The sequence below is a fragment of the Drosophila biarmipes genome, chromosome 3R, assembly GCF_025231255.1.
Source record: "Drosophila biarmipes strain raj3 chromosome 3R, RU_DBia_V1.1, whole genome shotgun sequence".
NCBI lineage: Eukaryota > Metazoa > Arthropoda > Insecta > Diptera > Drosophilidae > Drosophila > Drosophila biarmipes.
The window spans coordinates 18,396,422-18,419,089 of NC_066616.1; the positions used below are offsets into that span (position 1 = coordinate 18,396,422).

At 45.8% G+C, this 22,668-nt stretch overlaps 2 protein-coding genes across 2 annotated transcripts; one reads left to right on the plus strand and one right to left on the minus strand.

Moving 5' to 3' along the window:
* Nucleotides 1-9,175, minus strand: LOC108023355 (calexcitin-2). The gene is made up of 5 exons (XM_017092718.3): nucleotides 9,070-9,175; nucleotides 4,348-4,500; nucleotides 2,691-2,743; nucleotides 2,352-2,471; nucleotides 1-871 (listed from the first exon to the last, which is right to left on the minus strand). The coding sequence occupies exons 2-5, from the start codon at nucleotides 4,403-4,405 to the stop codon at nucleotides 548-550; spliced, it is 555 nt and encodes a 184-aa protein (XP_016948207.1). The 5' UTR covers nucleotides 4,406-4,500; nucleotides 9,070-9,175; the 3' UTR covers nucleotides 1-547.
* A 10,783-nt stretch (nucleotides 9,176-19,958) lies between these two features.
* LOC108022993 (transmembrane protease serine 9) lies at nucleotides 19,959-22,656 on the plus strand. The gene is made up of 4 exons (XM_017092227.3): nucleotides 19,959-20,802; nucleotides 21,381-21,567; nucleotides 21,630-22,319; nucleotides 22,394-22,656. The coding sequence occupies exons 1-4, from the start codon at nucleotides 20,628-20,630 to the stop codon at nucleotides 22,647-22,649; spliced, it is 1,308 nt and encodes a 435-aa protein (XP_016947716.1). The 5' UTR covers nucleotides 19,959-20,627; the 3' UTR covers nucleotides 22,650-22,656.
* Nucleotides 22,657-22,668: the final 12 nt, after the last annotated feature.

The following is a 22,668-nucleotide window of genomic DNA, read 5'->3' on the forward strand; positions in this document are numbered from 1 at the left end:
TTCGTGTAGATACTTTGATTTTATTATCGTAATTTCTTGGAACACTTTACATTTACATTTAAATTTAAATTTATACGCCATAGATGCGAGACGATAAACGACGACTACACACACATAACAATTTGACAGTTTAATTGATTTAATTTACGCACCACATTGATACGGATCTGTGCGGGACCCCACCTCGTAATTGATATCATTGCTAGATATAGTCGTAGTTCGTAAAGGTACACTTCTGCGAATATGTTTCTGTGCAGAGATAATCCAGCTGGCACATTGCTCGAAGCCTTGGTATATAAAGTATAAATAGGTTACAGACAGATTACGCTACTAAATTAGAACATTGAATTGGGCAAAACTTGAGATTCTTGGAGAGAAAACAACACTCAACTAACAACGACGGAGCATCAAATGGGGGGGATCGTCCACCCCCCGTCGATAATCGAATAATAGAGATATTATGTTTATTTTAATAATAATTTCACTTGTTGCATTTGCTCAGTAGTTGTTTTGCATGTCCAGTATATCGGTTCTCTTTGGCTGGGTCTTAGAAGCTGGTCTTTCCGAAGATGAAGTTGCCCGGCGCGTTGACGTCCTCGGCGGCGAAGTACTCCTTCCACAAGGCGGCGAACTGCTCCCGGGTGACCTCGCTCTGGCCCTGGGCCATCTTCCCGAAGGCCTCCTCGCACTCGGTCTTCTCGAGGCCGTAGCTGGAGCAGACCAGCGTGAACTCGGTCACATCGATGCCGCCGTCGTGGGAGGCGTCCTCCAGATCGAACATGAAGTTCATGTACGCGTTCTGCCAGTCCATCACACTGCTGGGATCCTTGGCGTAGGCGTCCCACATGTTGCACCACTCATCGACGCTGACCTGGAGGATAATAATGGGATGAGAGCGCGCCGAGATTGCGGATTAGTTGAGGTGCCGCCCCAGATTTATGCATGCCGCCCCGTGCTGAAAAGCCCATTAGCCCGGCATCGCCTCGGGCGGAGTTCCGCCATAAAACACCTCCCGCCCCGGCGTTATGGCTGCTCTGGGGGTGTAATTTATGCCATCTAGTGATGCGATATTAACATTTTCCGCCTGCCAATAGCCGGCAAGACAGGCAGTTACCGCAACATCGCCTTGACCAACTTGGCTGACCGCCTTGGCCGGCGTTACCGAAACCCAGTACAATGTTGGACCTAAATAGTACCAGTATTGTACCAGTTACCAATACCCCACACCATTAATTGTGGCCGGCCGTTACGTTTTGGCATGTTTTAATGCGGCCATAAATAAGTGCGAGGGTTGTGTCTGACCAGGACCACTTGTAATGCCAATTGGCATGTGCCACCCCGAGAAGGGGCTCTAAACAGCCGAGCCGTCGAACTGACTGCATATTTTTATGTTTATGGCCGCAGACTGAATCGAAACGATTTGGCCCAGATCCTTGACCCTGTGAGGCCCCAGAAAAAATTGCGTAGACCTGCGAACTGCAGCTCCTTTTCCGGCTAATTTGGATTGGACCGGGGCAAGTGAACAATAAATCTTAAGCTACATAGCTGACTGCCACAAAGGCGGACCAACAATAGACCAGGATTTGGCATATTTTGGCAGCAAACTCTCCATCAAGTTCCTTTGGCCGCTGGCCAGAACTTTTGCGGCTTTTGTGGCAGCCGAAGTTCCACTATCCGCCATCCACCTCATCGGGTTTATTTGAGCACAAAGTACCCGTAAACCCCTAAACCCGTAACCCTAAAACCCCCTCAGCCCTTGGCACGCGGCAATAGAATTAAGCCGAGGTTTTGTCGGTCTGACATTTCAATTTCTGCTCGCTTTGTATCGCATTGTTGCGGGCTTTGCTCGCCGTTTGTTGCTATTGAACTGGGCTCTGCAATGTCGGATTATAATTTAATTTGCCACTGCACTGGGGACACCATCGCGAGGGGAAAACCGGCGGGACTGCAGTCTAGGACAAAAAGTTGGTCGTCTCATTACGAAGAAAGTTGGGCCGGAATTCGGATTGTACTGCTCAAATAATTCACAATTCAATTTCCGCCCGCTGGCAGGGAATTTGTTTACCACCCCGTCGGCATTCCGCACCAATAAAAAGGGAAATTTATGAACGAACATTTCTCTTCCGTTTTTTGTGTGAAGCTTTGTCGCTCTGCGAAGGACATTCTGGTGTGTGGCCGGGTGTCCTGCACACTTGTCAGCTGCTGCCACAATGGCATCGAGTGCAGTCCATGGATTTCAGCACTTTTGGCACTGACAATGGAGCCAGACAAAAAACCGAATCACTTGACATGTAGTTGCCTTTGCAACTCGGCGGGAGAAAGCAGGTGAAAGGGGGTGGTGCCGAACTCACCTGCCCATCGTTGTCCTTGTCGGCCTTGGAGCGCAGGCCAGTCCAGATTTCCATCATGAGGTCGTACGTCTCCTTGTTCTTCGGCGTGTCCTTCTGCCAGCCGCGCAGTTGGCAAACGCGCTGCAATTGGCAGAAACAATAACAGTCAGCACGGCACTCGCAAATTGAGTTATCAGTTCATATGGGCAAAAACTGCATGCAAAATGGGTACTGCCATAAAAAAAAACAACTCTTTTTTGTTGATGCACGGCATGGACGAGTGGTTGCCGGCACTCTTCCAAAGTATATATTCAAATTTGTGCTCGCTTTTTTCGCCAGCAGCATTTCCGCTCCACTTACCTCGATGGCCAGCTCGAAGTCCTTAACGTCGATTTCGCCGCTTTGGTTCACATCTGTTGCAGCACGCATTATGCGCAATTGTTGTTATTTCGGGGGCAGTCAGCGTGCATCGCATGTTGCGGGTCCGCATCCCGTCGTTGTTCACATTGTTTGCATTGGTCAGACGCGGCCAAAACCGAAAACAGTGCAGCCGCAAAGGAGTTCCAAAAAAAGGGCAAAAACGGGCAAAAGAATCAGCGAATAGAGCGATGAACAATGTAGCCAATTTTTGCCAGGCTGTGCGCCACAGTTCCGGTCGGCGGCAGTGCGAGCATCAACAAAACTGGCGAGCACCTAACTACCGGATGACACCACCGCATGGGATTCCAAGCCACACTCGGAAAAAAGTAAGCGCAAAGCTTATGATATGATATCTTAAATATGGGATACATCTTCTGACAGTGTGTATAATAAGCACATTTATTGGTATAATGTAAAATTATAATATATCTTGAAAGACAGGAAAAATATAATAACACTAGAACATTAAAGGTGAAAATAAAAAAGGACAATATCCCTAGTAATAGTATTTTTTGGTTCCTAATTTTTGCTACACAAAAAGATATTTAAAAAAACTTAAGTAGATCACATATGTTTCTTATATTCCCTTGAAAACAGTTCGGTCATATAAATTATATTGCTGATACAAGCCATTTTATAAATATTTTCAGCACAAGAGAGCTAGAGAACCCCTAAAAACTTTATGCTAGTTTATGGTCTGTAAAATGATTATACCCTAATCGTAAAGAGGAACTCTGAAGGCAACGTGAATTAAATTTTTTATTTTAAAGTTCCTTTTTCTGAGTGCCATCCCCTGCTCGCCCCACATTTGGCTTTTGGCCATGCGGGCGCTCCATTATCATTTGCAACGGTGTGCAAACGGCCACTTGAGGGCCAGTGTCAAGTGTTTGGCGCTTGCGTTTTATGGCCATTTTTTCGGCGCTACTCCTTTGTTATTGCCTGACCAGCTGCCGTCGAAGGGCGGGCACCGAGCCAAGTTTGCCTCAAAAAGGTGGATATACCAGGGATTACAGGGATGAGCCGACCGCATCGCACCGTCGAATTAGTCATAATTGAAAAGCACTTAACCCTTATCGCACACAGCGCTGCCTGGCCCTGCGTTGCCTACTTGCGGGGGCTTCCCCGAAAGTTGGGCCGCTCGACATTTGCATTGCGTTTAATTCAATTTTAAATTGGCAAGTTTTGTTTGACTTGGCTGACAGGCAAACACTTGTGTGCATCAAACATGGAGCGGAATACACTCGACGAGTATTTAAGTGGATTTCGAGCACTTACATACGTATACGCAATGCATGAGCTGCACATTACGTATACGCGGTGTGTGCACTTCCCAGATGGAGAAGATTAAACCGGCAGCGGAACTGCATGCTAATATCTGTCATTCGCTTTGCGATTTTATTACGGGAAGCCCCATATCGCCTGGCCAGCTGGGCTTTGTGTTTTTTTTTTTTTAATCCTATTAAAGAACTTTCAGGCAATCTGGGCCAAGTGCAATCTAATCAAAGTTTTGCAGCCATTCTGCTGCGAAAACGGACGGAGTTCGTGCGGTCTGCAGTTGAGCAATCCTTGGCCATTCATCATTCTGATAAATACTCACCGAAGAACACATTGAACAGGAAGAGCAGCTTCTTTTTGCGGAAATCGGAGATCGACATTGTTGTGTTTTGCCTTGTTTTCGTTTTTTACCCGCTCGTTGTTTTCTTTATTGCGCTTTTATTGGCTCTCCACAGTTGCAGCCGGAAATGGGAATCTGCAATGACAACGAAAAGCACAATTACACGGGCTGCGTGAATGGCATAAAAATGGCAAATGAAGTGTATTTGAAAGCGGGGCTGCGTTTAAGTTTAAAGATCCCTCTCAATTAGGGGAGGTCGCCTCGTAAAAATAATGCCCAGGGAAACGAACTGAGACCGAAAAACCAGCAGAATAGAACCGGAGGCAGCTGGAAAACGGATTGGGTTTGCTCTAGTTGACTGGCTTAGTTTATGCCAGCTAATTCAGGCAAAGGAAATAAAACAGGACTGTCTAAGGATGCGAAAAGAGCGCCAAGTGCTGCTGCGCGCAATGCAAATGCATCCTGGGGGAGAAAAAGGGGGCGGGCCGAGGGGCGGGCTAAAAGCGACACAAATGCTCTTGGCCCCCAGCCGCGCCCCCCAGAACGGGGTGGTATATGTGTGTTTGCGGGGCTCATGGCTCATTTAACCTTCAATCAGCAGCCAGTTGCAAGGCAGGGCCATGTGCTAAATTAGACAGAACTATATATGCATGCATTGTGGAATGTATCTTGGCAGCAGACGCACTAAACAGGCAGCAAACATCAAAGGACCCGCCAGGCCATTGCCAGCGCTAAAAAGCCTGGAAGTCTGAAAGCCTTCGTGTTTGCATTAACTGCCTCTAAACGAGGACGCCAGTTTACTGCGTTTATGGGGGTATTTTGTGAACCTCAAGAGATGTGGAATTCTTTTATGACGGCAAAATAATAATAAAGGGGATCCAAAGTTTTTTAAATGTCTAATAAAAGTTTTTAGAAACTTCAGATGAGGATGGATGTATCGGATATTCGATTTGGACATACTTTTAAGCACCTCATATATGAGAGACTTCCAATTAAACATCATAAATAGAATTCAAAGTGCTAGGCTTAAATATAAGATTCGGTTTTAAAACATATTGTTGCATACTTTCAGACACCTTTAAAAAAGGTTTTAAAATCATTGTGATTTCTGTGGCACCCTCAAACCGTTTGACCTGATACTCAATTAGCGAAACTATTGTTTGTACAACCATCAGTTAGTAAAACAAGGGAACTGTTCGACATGGTCGTCGCATAAACACAGTAAATATTTGCGTTAGTTCACTACTGGCCCCCTCACTCCAAAAAAAACCAGCAAACTGGCATTTGTTCAGCGCAGCTCGGAGCGGCTAAGGTAGCCAAAGCATAATTCCACAACAGAGGGAAATTGCAGCGAGGATGTCAAGTGGAAAGTGGAATGCAATGAACATGACAACGGCAACGAGGATGCCAGGACGCAAGGATACCGGGATGGCCAAGAAAGCGCCGATGGCCAACGGCTGATGGCTGATGGCTAAAAGCGGAGCACTTCCTTTTGGCAAGAATGCAGTTTGCCTCGGAAATGAAATTAAATGGAATATCTCCGAGTCGCCAATTGGATATGCTCCTGAGCGGCAAATTGAAATAGGGCATCTGAGCTCCAAAACGGCGTGAGGCGAAAAGGCTTTCGGTCAAGTGCAGGTAAATTTGACTCTTGCTAAAGCTAATATTATTACATTATTACGGCGGAAAGGATGGCTTTTGTCAGCAGCCAAGGTGGCCCTGCTCCCAGAATTCCATTTCAAAATTGAGGGACATTACCAATATTGTTTTTATTGCCTTCGGGGGCTCTAAAATGAAGGTGGGTGCTTCGCTGGGTTAAATAAAACAAATTGGAAATTAAAGGAAACCGATAAAACAGTTCGGCAATGTAAACAAAGTTAATTAACATACAAACTGCTGCAATTATAAAGGTCAAAGTTAATATAATGTAGGGCTTAATCCGTACCGAAAATAATTATAGCAAACATTTTTGCACTGGCCCAAACCAACTAAGCCACTACGGTTATCTTAATTAAATTTATAAATATCTGTGTCATAAAAATTAATTCTGACAATTATTTTGACAGCGTAAATCGCTGGCCTAATTAATATATTAATAATTGGGATTTTGCGAGGGTCGCAAACAATGTGGCAGCCGATGTCAACTTGGTTCAGCATTTAATGCACACACATTTGCGAAAAAATCAAACTGTCACAGTTCATTAATTTCCTGCGTGCGCGTCAATTAACATCAGGTGAAATCGAAAATGGTCGTGAGTGGGTTGAAATAAAAACTGCATGCTGAAAAAATAATCCGCACTTCGACTGGTTTAAAGTACACAAAAAGTGTGAAATTCAATTTGGCGCCCTTTTCAATTTTATGACCAATTGCAATGGCAATTGCGTGAGGTCCTTGACGGGGAGAAAAGGATTTTCCACCTGGAGTAAAGGCACGTAGCCAGGGGATTGGGGAGAGTAAAGTTTTATATGGGTAAAAATAAATTACGATGAAACTATTTGTGATATTTTAACTTCTTTGAGGGCATTTTTGAGAAAAAAAGACTTACATTTTTCTTGTCAAAAAAAACAATGAAATTATACCAAAACTAAATGGAATTCTTATATTTCGAAATTTATTTACTGCTTCTGTTTTTTATGTCACCATTATATTGTGCAGTTTATATAAATTCCTACTCATATTCAAAGATATAAATACTTATTTCACAACGAAATAAAATTCTTTTTCGCATTGGATATAATATTTCTGATTTTACTTATATGCTGACCCCATTATCTTCTGAAGTTTATAGGAATTTCTTCTCTCAAGGATATTTATACTCATTTAACTGTTATAGCTACCAATATTCCGGCTGATTTAAACCAGGCTAAAATAAGAATAAAGACCCTGCGAAATCGACGGATCCGCTGGCAGATGTAATTTAAGCCAATGCAGCGGAATCTCATTTTACTGGCACTTACGCCTCGCGAACGGCAAATGGCCGTGGAAATGCAAAGCCTTTTAATAGTCTGATGGGCGGATTATTTATCCTCGAAATTAATAATTAAATATGCGCGCAAATTGAATTCATCGATGCCATTTGTTCTCAGTTTCCGCTGCGTTCGCCTTGCCGCCTGCGAGCTCATCACGCATACGCCGTGTGGCGCCGCGGTCTGTTTGTCCCTGTGGCAGGGGCGTTTATGCCGCCGCCCTCCCATTAATTACCAATACTCATGCGCCAATGCATAAAGGCCACGCGCTGCCTGCCACAAAACTGCGTCGGCTTTTGTGGCACGAGGCGACCACATTAACCAGCACCACCGAAGGCTCGTTAATTGGGTTCTGTTTGCAGATTCGCTCTCGCTTTTCGGGGCCAACGAGTTTCTAATAATGAAAATATGGCGAAATTTCAGCGCCTTATATATGGCCAGAGTGGCAATAAATCGCCATCTGCGAAGTTATAAATTGCAATATGAAGACATCAATGTTTTAATTGCATTTTAAGTGCGAAATGGGGCTGATTTGATTCCGCAATTTATTGGGCAATCAAATTAGAGAACGCCCCACTGGCCCGTTTACCAACACAATTTGATTTGCATAAACTGGCTTTACTTTTTTGTTTGGCCTGCAATGTGTTTATTATGCAAAATCCCCGAAACCCCCGGGGGGCAAGGGCAGGTGGAGTGGCAGAGTCATAAATTATTAGAGAATAAAATGCGGGAAGTGGAATATTCATGGCTTTCACGGATAGTTGACATAGCTGACAGTTGTGAAACAGTGCTGAAAAGTATGCTACAAGCGATTGATTGATTTGCAAGTCGATTTTCGTTGCAAACGGAATTGTAATTGCAATCGCTTTGATTTCATCAGCACGCAAATGGGGTTTATTTATTTGGCCTGCCATTAGGGAACTGGGATTGGGATTGGGATCTGGGAGAGCCCCCAGATGACCCCCAGCCACTCGATTCGAGTTGGCACAGTTTCCAACGGCCGCTAATTACTTTTGCGCTGCCGTAAATTTGCGCAGCCAATTTAAAATAATAGACAATGCAAGTGGCGTCGTCGTTTGCTCTTTATCTGCTGATGCAGTCGCTCGGGGAATTTGCCCACTGTCCACTGTCCACCGTCCACTATCCAGTGGCTACCATCTGCCTTTGTTGCATTGTCCGCGGCTCTCAGTAATTTTGTGTAATTTGCATTAATTTACATTTAATTTTCAGCCGCCAAGGAGCCGCGGAGCGGACAATGCGCGGCCTAAGGCCACCGACGCATGCCTGACCACACAACAGGACCCAGCAGAAGCCATCGGGGCCCAGAACAGACTGACAGGACGAGGATCCTTGGGCAGGGAAAAACTTTCGGCCTGGCTTTCAATGAATTCATTATGGCCGGCCCAAGGTGGGCCAGTACGAATATTCTTCCAGTTGTTAAATTGTCGAGAGTCTGGTTGTGTTCTGTGAAAGTTAACCCCCCCCCCCCCCACTTTCTTTCGCAAACTATCTGCCCACTCAAGAAAAACTGGGGCTCTGGTTCCTGTTGAGCCGTGGCAGTTCTTTGAGCCACCCACTTGAGCTCGTTACTTTGGGCTTGTTCTTTTGTCGGTTGTATTCTCATTTTTCTTTTTTTTTTGGAAATGTGTGCTTTTCGAAAATTTTGCGGCTTTATTATTCGGGCAACGGAAACTCTTAACACAAACACCCGGGTACACAGGTAGACGTGAACTTTACCGTGCGTTCTGAACTGCCTCCGTTTCGTGGACTGTTTTTCGATTGTAACTCTTCGGTTTTCGGTTTTCGGAATTCTGAACCGTCTGCTCTGTAACGCGGTTGGCCGTCTTGTGATGCTCGTTGCCACCGAGCCACCGCCTTTTATATGCGCCCTCCGACTGCGCCGACGTCGCTGCCGGCGCCGACAGAACTCTGGGGCGCTCTGGGTGCTCTATGTCATCGCAGGGGTTTTATCTTATCGCCGCCGCTGCCGACGCCACTGCCGACGACCCCGTGCATGTGAGTGCTGCACACGAGCGGGTGTGCCTGTGGTGGTGCATAGTGTGCTTTTGGCCACCACGTGCAACGTTACGAGCAGAGAATCGGCAGCGCTGGCATCACCATCGCCATCGCCATCGCCATCACCATCAGCATGCGGCATATTTGCTCGTGGGTTTGTTTTGGGATTTGACACTCGCAGAAAACTCCCATGCTGGGCGCTCTCTGCTACGAATGCACTTTACATTTGGGTAATTAAATGGCGCTTCTTATCGGGCCGGGCATACAATGTCGGTGGCCCAGGGCTTACGACTCCTTGGGCGGGCTGAGAATCACTCACTGAGGGATGTGCGGCTGGCTTACAGGGTTAGGGTCAAAAATGCAGACTTTCTGCTAAGCTCACATCGGAGTTTATAGCCCTTTCTTTAAACTATGGAGGTTAAAGCCTAAACTTTTGAGTAAGAAAGCAACAGAAGCGGTTAGAACTTTCTAGAAAGTGGGCGTGGCTTTTCTGCTTTTATAAACGGAAAAGGTTAATATATTTCTTACTTCTGTATTCAAAGAAACAGAAATAGCTGTCTTTAATTTAAAATATCTAGTTCTAATTTAATTTTTATTGCAAAAACTGTCTCTACAAATTTCAAATTAATTACAAGGGTTCCCAAAAGTAGGCAACAATTTCCTTTATTTATCCATGGAAACTCAATAAAACGCAGCAATTTATGGCAGGCATCCAAGTAAGTGCACTTCTCGCAGTGCACCACAACATAACAAATCAAAATGTGCAAATGTTCTGGACAAATTTTTAGCATAGCCTTGGCACACACACAATAAACCAAGGCACGCACACACTGGCAGAAAAGCTGACTTTAAGGCAACACAGACACGACACATAGGCTGGCTGAGGGCTCAACTTGGCCAAAGTTAATTTGGCCCAAGCGAAGGCAGTGGAAACAGCTGCTGCAGTAGGAGCAGTGGCAGTGGCAGCGGCAGCGGCAGCAGCAGCAATAACAGGCACACTTGGCGGCATAATTTCTGGTGGCGCATTCAATCTTGGCCAAGAGTGGACCGTGGACTTGTGGACTTGCGGACTTGCGGACCACCAACCGGCAGGGAAAAAAATCATTTGGCCAAGCAATTTCCAGGCTTTTAATTACACAAAGCAGACGACACATATACAGCTCATGTATTTCAGCTGTTAATTGTCAAGTTTCGGCTGAAATGTCGCTGCCAATTTATCAGGCGCCTCAGGAGCAGGCTCTCCCCGTTCGCCATTTCGCCCGGTTGGCCCACATCCCGCTGCTTCTCACCCAGCGGGTGTCCTGCAGCCGGTCCTGTTCCACTTTCCCGCTGTTCCGCCAGCTGATGCCTATTGCAGATGACCGTTTTACCAATGTTTCGTTCCGGCCAGGCTTTCTCCTCTGCATGTGTGCGGGCGTATCTGTGTGGAAGCGACGGTGCGTGTTGGAGTAGGCAAATGTTTAAATTTGTGGCCTTTTTACCTGTTTGCATCTCAAGTGGCCAAGGGCTACGGCCTGCGCCTGTGTGTGCGCACAGGAAACGGAAGCCGACATTGACACAGTTTGAAATTAACATGAGCCTGGCCAAAACGACCCACCTAAAATCTTGAATGCCTTCTAGCGTTTGGCCCCATTTCTCAGCGTTTAGCTGTCCACCTATTTCATGTTGTTTTTGGCTTTCCATTCCACGTCTGCATCTGCTCCTTCCTCCCTTTTGCTCCGCCGCATAAGTGGGGCCACTAAACGTTACGTCGTGGCTCACACACGAGCGGGTAAGGTGCACTGAGCGAAATGGGCATAAGCAATCGACCGTTCGGGAAAAAAGCCAATGGAAAATAGATTAAATTGAGAAAAAGTGTACTACTCAACTAACGTGATAAAAAGTGAGTTCTAAAAATGTATCTGTAGATATATGAGTGGTTAAATTTGTATGGACGTAAAATGTAGTCATAAATCTTGGGGAGGAAACGTTATCTATAGAATACCCCAAGAAATACTGCTAAAGAAACTAGAAGTCTAAAATCACGTTTCAACCTCCACGTACACTCAAAAAGTATTTTGCCTGAAAGGGGACACTTTTGATTTTTTTGTATAATTTTTTTATAAGTAAAATGTAAATATATTTAAAAGTTACAAATAAATGTGGGCTTACAAAGAACTTTTGCAAATTCTCTTTAAATTAATTTAAAATTGGAATGGAAAATTCAAAAATAAAATATTGGGAATCAAAAAAATTGTTTTAACTGTGAGAAAATCCTAAATAAAATAATGGTAATAAAAAAATAATTTTAAGTGTAGCCATGTTAAAGGTGCACGGCAGCGGCGAATTATTTGAGGGAGGCCCGGCGGCCACCCACCATTCATGGCACTACCTCCATTCCCCAGGACACTCCTGCCATCTGACGGGGCTGCTGCTCCACCTCATCCTGCTCCTCCTGCTGCTCCCGCTGGCCACCTTTGTGCGGAGGACGTTCCGTGCCAGCCACACACTCGTCGCTTACCTACTCGGCAATGGCAACTTGATTAGACCAACATGAAATTAAGTAATTTTGCTGTATTGTTTAGTGTTCCAGCTTGGCAACAAAAGTGGGTGGTGGCTGTTAGGCGGTGCCTGGTGGATAGAGCGCCTTCCGTGGGAAAGGCAGTACCAATGGACACCACAATGGCGACCGAGAACAAAGCGGGACACAAAGGAAACCACCAAACAAACCGAATTTAATGAAAACATTTGTATCTCACTCGAGGATGAGTCTCCGGCTCTGGACTCTCTGCCCAAAAATGCCGGGAAATTGGAAAGAAAAATAGAAGAAAATAAATCATTTATTTTGGAAAAGACGTAAAGTTTTGGTATCATATAAAATTCCATTTGAAGGGTAAGCTGGGAAGCTGAGAAGCTGGGCAAAAATCAAGCGCACACTCTGCAGTATTTTAGAATAATAGAGCTGGCTGGGCTAAAAACTGAATGCAAAACTCGTGTGTCATGGGCCACTTGAGCCAAATTGCATTTACCTCTATCTCTCACTTTTGGCCAAATCATCTCATTTAGCATAATCAGAAACGGAAAACTTGTGCGCCATGAATTCTCATATCGCAAATGGCGAGACTAAAACAATTTGAGTTTGCCGGGAGGGGAAATTGCATTTAAGCCCGGCCAAAGTGGCATTCCCTTTGAATTTAAATGCGCCGAGAAAGGCGAGCAGCCGTGAAAACGTTAGGGCAATCCGTCGACGACCCCTTCTAATTTCCCTCACCCCCGCCCATGAGTTTTTCCCAGCCAGATGCAGGTGGGGCGTTGCAAATGGCGGCGTTTTGGGCCAGGACAGGTGAGTAAACCGTTAACCCTTCAACGCCCCCGACCCTCCTTCATCTGGACCTGGGGTCCCTCGTCCTTGCACCTCCTGCAGCCTGGGATTAAATCAGCTTGCCCCAAAAATAACGCAAGCTTGTCATGCATGGCAGTGTGGCCAGAAGGGGGCGTGGCTTGGCCCGGTCCCGCCCCTGGTACCCGGTGCTTGTCTGTGTAATTTACTATTATTTTTTAAGCACTTTCCTTTTATGCTCGCTGCTACATACAAGCATTTTTATTGTTTGTTTCATTTGGCATTTTGTTTGTTTTCAGCTGGGCGTCCTTCCGCCCTCCATTGTGTGAAAAAGGTGCTGTGCATGGGCAGGGGCATCCCCAAAAAAAGGGGGCTGTAGGTGGAGACCCCGCAGTTGCACGTGAGAAATTACACATGTCCTCCAATGTTTTCAGCATGTCTGCATGCGATTGCACCAGGAGTACCTGGATCCGAGTCCGTATACGTATCCGTATCTCTATCTGTAGCTGTATCTGCATCTGCATCTGTAGTCGCACTCGTATCGCTGACTATTTGTTTGTTCTCTCATTTCGCTGTTTGTTTGTTTGTTTTCCCTTTTTTGGATGGGGGTTCTTTTGTTTTTTTTTTTGGCTGGGAACTTGTGTGTGCTGGCTGCCAGATTTATGTTTTGCCAAACGGAATTTGTCTCGTGTAGTTGAGTTGCAGCCATGGAATGCCCAGACCCAGACCCAGATCCTTTCGCATCCTTGCAGCCATGCCGAATGGCAAATTGATGACCCGAGATTTTCGCTGCAGTTGCAGATTTCCCTTCGCCCAGGCCAAATTGAATTTACCGCTGGCCCGCTGACTAGTAGAAACGCTTGCGTAATTATTTCCACCTGCTTTGAGGGTCATTCCGGAATTATTACATTTCCCACCCACAAAACAAAGGCTTACATAACGCCCTCAGCTTTCCACTCTTCAGACCGCATAAACTGAATTTTAATTTGAAAAGCCAGAGGCCTGTGGGCCCACCCTTTGGCCCCAACTGACCTTCCGAAAAATTCGGAAATTCTTTTTTGTTTACACTCAGGAAGCAAGGCAAACAAAATACTAAATAAGAAATTAGGCACTAGGCCTAAGTGCAGCGGTAATACTCTTTAGTTTGAAGGAAAACAAACAATTATTACTTTTAATTATATATGAAAGATCTGCTATCTCTAGTCAGCTGATGTGATATGCTCTTGACAAGTTGCAAACATGGTGATAAAGAAATCAGCAGGGGACTATCTCTTGTTTGATACTATATTTTTATATCAAATCTTTGGCCTAGAAACAGTGTTATAAATAGAATAAACTTTATTAAGCAAAAACTAAAGAAATACAGCTTATGCCGTTTCCTATGTGTAATTTATTTTTAATGTAATAATAAAAAATTATAAATGTTTGCAATGTAAAACAGGGAATTTAATAATTTTCAGTATTCTTAACAATATTTTTCTTTTCTTGCAATAAAATTAAAGTACTCCTATTGGCCACATTTAAGATTATGGATTTGACTGAATAACTAGTAAAAAAGTGATTTAAAAATTAAACATTTATTCACAATATCGTATCTTTAATAACAAACCTTATTTGTTCAATCCCCAGCTATTTTAGATGTTTTAAAAATCCTTTCATGTAGTTAAATCCCTTCCTTTACAGCAAAGGGAGTAGCGTAATGGGAATACCCATTCCGCCCTTGCATTCTAGTCCAAATTCTGGCCAATACCCGTATGCAAACACATATGCAAAATAAATACCAGACAAAACGGATGGTATAATAACAATTATTGCCTCGCCGGCCCAATTTTACAGTCCCCACTTGGCGGCAAGGGCGCGGTGACAGCGGAAGCTGAAAATTTCATTGATTTTGGCAACGACTGTGGCGACGGAAGCCATGAAAAAGCCAGCAGTCAGCAGTCGGCACAGTGGGTCTCGACTTCTGGGCCAGAAATTCGGCAGTGGCCCAAAGACCGGGCCACTTGACTATGGTAATTTATATCTTCGGCGACCTCGCCTGCCACTGGGTGGGTGGTTTTTTTTGGGGGGGCGGAGATGTGTGTGGATAAGTGGGTGATTTGGGGAACGGGTGACTGGGTGATGTGTGAGGTCTAGGCTAAGGTTATGACATGGGCCGGCCCAAAAACAGTGCCAGGAAATGTTGGGTAAACAGCGGGTGGGGGCTTTTTTGTCCAAACCAATTGCCGCATTTGTATCTGAGACTGCGTCACTTTCACCACGAAATGTTTGCCAGATAAGCCTAAACGCTAGGGGTTTTCTTTTCTATCCGATAAGGCCAAGGGGTTTTCTTATCAGCCCGCCTCCGCCTACGTCACTATCCACTGATTGAGCCTGGTGCCTCATTTAAAAATCAAATTTTATGCAATTGCCTTGGCTTTTGACAGGCCCCAATCTAAAATGCAATTAGTAATTGTGCAGACTCACAGCCATGGCTTTTCTTTGCCCACTCGCCAGCGTTGTGTTGGGTAATTGGCCTTATCTCGATGTGAGTGTGCCATCTGCAGTGCGCCATAATCTGGGGACTGCATGACATAATTTTCGTATTTAATATCTGCTCACCTTGATTAGACAACCTCCCGGGGGAGTCGCCGGATTCGGCCGGGGTTCAATCGAGTTCAAGTCTGGCAAAATGCCGGTACGAATTATTTTCGACTTGACAAGCATATATCTCCGCTCACACACCGAGCCAGTCGAGTGGTGGCGGCTCACTTACAACGATTTCGCATCCCAGCCACATGGAAACCGCAAATTTCGCGCCACATAAAACAACCGCTAGAAGAAAAGCGAGGAAAACGCGGATAAACCAAATCGAAAAATTCAAAAAAAAAAAAAATAAGAGAAAAAATGAAAACAAACAAGAGGCTGCAGCTTCCAGAGATTTGCTGCTGTTTGTTTTTTCGCCATTCAACTAATTGCTATTAATAAAAAGAAACAGCTTCCAGCAGGTGAGACGCTATTTGGCGGCATCTGGGCATCTTGTGTGGCCCGCTGGATGGAAAGCACTACGGTCGATCGGAATGGCCAAAAAGCCGCACAATGGGGCCCTTAGCCACCGCAATCTTGTTAGCCCAGATGTGGAAAGTCAGCCCTATCCATTGTCTGGCGAACAGAGAGGAGAAAAGCTGGTTGGCCAAATGGGAGCTCATCTGTGATTATGTTTTTATGGGGCTTCCCACACCTGTTGATTTGCTTTTCGGAATTCCGCGGGCCAAACTCCGCACGACTCGACTCGGCTGAAAACCGATATACCGCATACACAGATGCACGTTGATTCAAATTTATTGCATTAACAGCCACTAATTGTTTGAGCTGCAATTAAACACGCGCGAGTTCGAACAACACAAGCCTATAAACTAGTGTTCATGTTTGACGAAAGGCAAATACTCTGGCGTACAGGATCGCTTAATATTTTTCTATATGTGTGGTGAGTTGCTAAACACTTTTTTCCGTTTGTAAAAGCATGTGGTATAATAAAGCCGAGTGTAAAGCCAAAACGAGCCTCAATAAATGAACCCAATTAAAGTGCCAACATTTTGGAGCACTGATTATGTCATAAAAACTAAATTTTAATCGACATTCCTGGTCCCCCATTATTTAATTAGTTTCCTATTAGAAAGTTAACCTTTTCTATGTCAAAGTCCTTAATTAAAGTGTAACACCACTTTTTGTAGCACTGTTATGTTCTATAGAAGTTAACCTCTGTCGGCCAATAACTACTTATAAATTGCCACGAGGTTGTTGATCTACAACTAGTTTTATCTAAGTAATGGAAAGCCAAAGCTTAAGTGTGCATTTGTTAGGTATCTTTAAAGAAACATATTTAAATCACAAAGTAAATGGCGGAATAGCCACATAAAAGTGGTAATTATACCAGAAGTATAAAGTGTATGTTTAAAGTATAAAAACAAATAGTAAGTAAAAGCAAATAGGTGGGTTGAACTAGCCTGGCTGGGAGATCGTCAAAAATCTGTAGAGAACTTTCGGTTCCAGTTGGGTGGCCAAAGTGAGACCCGCATGAGAGGTACATTAACCCCAGACAGACAGTTGTCGAAACGACAGAAACATTAGCTCTCAAAGTTTGTCAAACTAATTACCCCTGCAGCCTCAGCTTGTTACGCAATCGCAGGCTGAACTTCCAGCGATATAGATATAGACGTCGATAACTGGATTCCCGTGGCAGTTACTCAACTTGAGATGAAATAACAATAAAACAATTAATTCAACATCGACAAGTCAAATTGCCTGTCTGCAGCAGTCTCTTTGTTTGACAAAGGCCAGGCAAAACAGTTCGCATGTGGCAAGCCATTGCCATTGAAATTGCCATTGCCACTGTCGGTGGCAACAGCAACACACAGGCAACAAATGCAACGCAGGCACCGCAAGAGCAGCAAACATAAACTTGGAGATACAGGAAACACACAACAGCCAAGGCAGTAGATAAATTTGAGCAGCGGCAGCGGCAGCATCAGCTTGCCAACGTGCGACTCGAGTTGCTGCTGTGCAGCAACACTGCTAGGAGCAACATCAGCAGCAGCAGCAGCAACGGCAGCAACAGCTGGCTAACCACTTGAAGCACTTTCGTTTTCATCTGATCGCCAGTCGGGTGGAAAGCGCCTTTTGGTTGCTGGTCGCTGCTTGTTGGTAATGTAATGCGCGCATCTTTAAGACACGCCGCATTGTAGCTGCTGCTGCTGGCATGCAAATGCCGACCGATATCGATCTGTGAAGTTGTCCGGCCTACCATTTGTCTAATTGTCGAGTTTCTCGAACTCTGGCCAGAGCATCCGCCGATCGAGGGGCACATGTTGCCGCTGCGATGATGATGCAATTGCAGTTGCATTGCCATTGAATAACAGCGGCCACCGCAGCAGAGAAATTGCAGCCCCTGCACTCGCATTCAAGGTCCCGAACTTCGATTTCTCCCGACTTTAAGACCAACGCCAGCTCCAGCTCCAAACTCCAGCTGATCTACGTGCCCAGCTTGTCTGGCCTGACCAATTGGACGTTGCCGTCTTGACCCGCAATGCTTCCGTCGATTGTCATCGCTGCGGGAACTCCGAGGCATGCGTAAAAACTTATTTATATCCACTGGCTGTCTTGACGATTTCAATTAAATGCCAAAGCACACAGCCATTATTGTTATTATTATTATTTTCGCAACAAGGCGGGAAAGTTCCCAGCAACCGACCGAAACTTTTCTTCGATTGGGCAAGCGATTTGGGGGATTTCGAGTTTCTGACTTTGATTATCCGGTGGATACAAGTATTCGTCCGTCATCGTCAAAAGGCGCCTCTTAATTGAACAACAACGGAAAATGCCGAACAACTGCCAACGCCCACCACAACAAATTGACAGGCAGCGCCTCTTGGCTTAAATGATCAATCGGCTGCACAAACAAAACTTCCCCAGACGAAGCAGTTGCCTTTGGTTGTTGCCTCTTGCTTGTTGCTAGTTAGTTGTTGCTGTTGCTGTTGCTGTTGCTGTTGGTGTTGCATTAACAACTTCCCCATTGGCTCTGTGTATGTTGCTGTTGCTGTGGTGCAGCAACAAGCAACATGACTTATGAGTTTGTGCATCAACACGGAATTCGAGTCGAGTTGCTGCTGCTGCTGCTGCTGCTGCTGCTGCTGCCGCTGCTGATGTTGCTGCTTGTATTGCCGCTGCTGCATCGCGTAATGAAAACGAAAGTAACTCGCACTCACATAGAGACAGAAAACTCACTTGAGCACTGGGATCGGGCAGCCACACGCCACATCATTCACCCTGCCGACTGGGGGGCTGACCGGAATTATGCGCATATTTTAAACTAATCGCAATTAAACTAATCACTTGACATCTTACATTGAAGCAGGCGTTGAATAGCTGCCCACTAATTACTCACTTAAATGGCGCACATACATAACTGGCGTGGAGTAGGGCAAAAAATGCACTTCAAATGCCGCAATGACACAGAGTGGCACTCGGCCGGCAATTAATGGGTAGCAAAACAGATCGAATCGATACCCATATGTAACGTGCGAGACAACCCAAAGCTGTGCGACCCATGCAGCCGTTCGCATTTAAATTAGATTAGATAATTGGTGGAATCGTTCCGGCGGCGTCACGAATGCGAGATCAAATGGCAGCGGCTCTCTTATCTAACTACATACTGTGGTATCACATATCGCTTATAGTTTACGGCCAGCGAGCTTATTCTAATATCGAATCGAAATCGAATTCACGGCGATCAATAGTTTGCTCAAATAGAAATAAATAAATAATTATGGTAATGACCCGCTTGTATGACTTAATTTTGCAATTACCACTGTTTTACATTTGCTTGGCAGTTGCAAAGCCCTGCTGGCATGCAATCAGCACTTGTTTTCGACATGGGGCTAATTTGCTATCCATTCAGGGGTCTGTAATCTTAAAATTGCAAAATATCCAAAGGGAAGTTGACCACCTGTAAAGTGCTCAATGGAAATTCAAGAAGAAAGAAAACAACTTACTCTTGTCTTACTTTTAACTTGTTCCTTAGCATATGTAAATATAAAAACAAAAACTTCAAATGTACCATCTATGACTAATCTTATAATAACAGGTTCTTCTTAAATTTCCTTTTTTTTCTCTTCTACCATGTTAGGTTCAAGAACTTTGTCAATGACCATCTCAAGTTTAAAACCAACCATTAATCAACGACCTAAAAGTAGAACGTTTTAAATCAATGATAAGTCATTGAAGGCGTGAAAAGTTAAGCTTTAATCAGGAAATAAATATCAAAACAAAGTAATATTTCAGCGCGCACCATGCCACACCGCGATGAATATGCAAATAAACCTGAGGTTATGAAATCTTCAGGGGTATTCAGAGCCCAGCCAGACATTAGGCCACATTCATTGCCCAAATAAAGCTAAATAATCACTATTTGCCGCCTAATTTATTCTCTTGTATTGCCACTTTCCACGGTAAATGATTTCCGTGGGTTGAGCCGGGCCAACTTACCCTTTTCCCACCATCGCCAGCTCAGCTGGCCATCATCTGTGGGGCTTTTGATTGCCCCCCCCCCCCCCCCCCCCCCCCCCCCTCAACGTCCCGCTGCCTTTTCACTTTCGTTGGCTCCGCTTTTGTTGTTGCTTTGGCTGTTGTTACTCGAGCGGGGGCATGCCACACCGCAGTCGACGGCGCCGTCAACGTCAACGCCGCTGCCTTCGAAACGGTAAATGTTTGCTGGCAAACCCGAGCAGAGCACAGTTGCATTTTGGCGCTCGTCCCCAGCGATTCGCACTCGCACATCTGGCGCCAAAACCAAAAACTGAAAACCAAAAAGCCAAAGCCTGAATCAAAAGCCGTCAAAACGCCAAACGTCCGCTAAGCGTCGCGCATGCGCAAACGCGCGCCCAACGAAATCGAAAACGCAAAGCAGTCAAAGCGACCGTTACTACCGTGGACCCCTCCAGCATCTTAAGTCGTTGCATAATCGAGAGTGGAAACTGGAGACCCGGGCTTCTGGCCAAAAAAAACCTAAGCGAAACCCCAGCTTCTGCGCACAATTCGCCATGTCGTTGCCGCCCAGCCAGCGGACTAATTAATGCGCGCTCGTGGAAAGAAAACGCAAAGCGGAGCTGGGAGACCTCGTAAATTATAATACTTAAGGACGGAAAAAGCGCTTGGGCCGCGAGACGCGATCCGCCTTCCTTCCCAGTTCCCGTTCCGATCCCCGAGACAGTCCCACCGGAAAGTAGAAACAGCAAAACCCTCTACCGCCCATTTGACTGGCAGCGTGAAAGTGAAAAGCATCTGGTCACCGGCAGCAGGACAAAGCTAGAGCCGCAGATACAGATACTATATAGCGATACGATCCGTAAACGGCCTCTGTGGGTCAGTCATGCGCGCGATGAGCAGCTGAGCTGCGCCAGCTGCCCGAGGAGCGGCCACCAAGATGATGAAGCCATCACAATCCCCATCGCCAGCGCAGTCACAGTCGCAGCCCGAGTCACGGCCACAGTCGCGGTCGCACTGGCAGTGCCACTGGCAGATCCCAGTGGCAAACGCCGCGACCTTGAGCTGGCTGTGCCTCCTGCTGCTCTTGCCCTCTTCCAGGCAGTTTGAGACGGGTAGGTTCCAATCCATGGCAAAAACATATAAAAGAAATCTGAAATAATTTTGGATAAAAAAATATATTAAACAACGCTTAATTTAAAAATAAAATATTTAAAATACCTCATATAGTTATTATTACTTCATTATAACAAAAATTGTTTACTTGTTACATTGTTAACAATGTATTACATTTCACCCAGAAGCTATTTCCAACTGATTAGTGTCATAAAAATGAAAAACTAGCCACTTTAATTGATTTAATTAATTTTGTTCACGCTTTTACGGCAGAAATAGGTAAATAAACTCGTAAACAAAGCACAAATAACAAACATGATTGATCGATGGCAGTTGGTAGCTCAGCACTTAAATTTAATTACTACTTTAAAAGGTGGCGAAAATATGAAATGAATATTATTAATTACGATTTAAAGGCTTGAAACTCGAACAAAAATGTAAATTAGTTGATTTATATGTAATTAAAATTATAATAATTTCATAATAACACACTGTGAAATATCATTTAAGAACAAGCCGTGAAAAAAACAGTTAAATTAAATGGTTTAAATTATACTTAATCGAGTATCTTTTGCAGACTGCGGCTGTCGCCCGGCGCGTAGAGGACCGCGGATAATTGCTGGAGCCGCCACGAACGAGGGCCAGTTCCCCTGGCAGGCCTCCCTGGAGCTACTGCATCCGTCGCTCGGATTCCTGGGCCACTGGTGCGGGGCGGTGCTGATCCACCAGTACTGGATACTCTCCGCCGCCCACTGTGTTCACAAGTAAGTCCACGAACCCAAAACTCTGAAGCCGGTATTTTAATGTATGAAATACCTTGCCTCAGCGATCTCTTCAACCTGCCCATTCCACCGCTGTGGACGGTGGTGCTGGGCGAGCACGACCGCGGTGTGGAATCGGGCAACGAGCAGCGCATTCCCGTCGAGAAGATCGTGATGCACCACCGCTACCACAACTTCCGGCACGACGTGGTACTAATGAAGCTCTCCAAGCCGGCGGACCTCGAAAGGGCCTCCAATATCCGGCGCATCTGCCTGCCCTTCCTCCTCGCCGAGTCCCAGGACTCTGCCCCTGCGGAAACAGAGCCCTCATCTCCCTCGGCCGACGAGGATGTGCTCATTCAGCAGCTGGAGCTGGAGGATGTGCCCGAGAAGATCGACAACTTCCTGCGCAGTGTCCAGAGCCGTCGGCGCTACAGGAATGTCACTGCTCCCAGCATGAAGGAGCTGATGAACATGAAGATCCTCAGCAGGATGCGCCAGGCCCTGGCGCAACGCTCCCCGCGCAGTTTGAAACGCTCGCGAAGGAGGAACGATAAGCTCATGAAGCTGGGTCCCCGCAGAGGGGATTCGGAGGATTCTGCCGAGCAGAAGCACCGCAAGGCCAGCGAGGTCAGTGAGCCGAAGGAAATGGCCTTCGTGGACTGCGTGGCCACGGGCTGGGGCAAGGCCAACATAAGTGGTGATCTCTCCAATCAGCTGCTGAAAACACAAGTGCCACTTCATCAGAATGGCAGGTGAGTGAACCCGTGCAGCTTCTGCTTATGACAACTATTTATATGAATATCGCTATTCTTACCTCCCTCCTTAGGTGCAAGGACGCCTACGGCAGCTTTGTGAACATCCACGGCGGTCACCTTTGCGCCGGCAAGCTGAATGGCGAGGGTGGCACCTGCGTGGGCGACTCCGGCGGACCGCTGCAGTGCCGCTTGAGCCGCGATGGACCCTGGATCCTGGTGGGGGTCACCTCCTTCGGCTCCGGTTGTGCCCTGGAGGGCTTTCCGGACGTCTACACCCGCACATCGTACTACATGAAGTGGATCGAGGACACGATCGCCGCCCACTGAATCAAGGATTACCACGAGG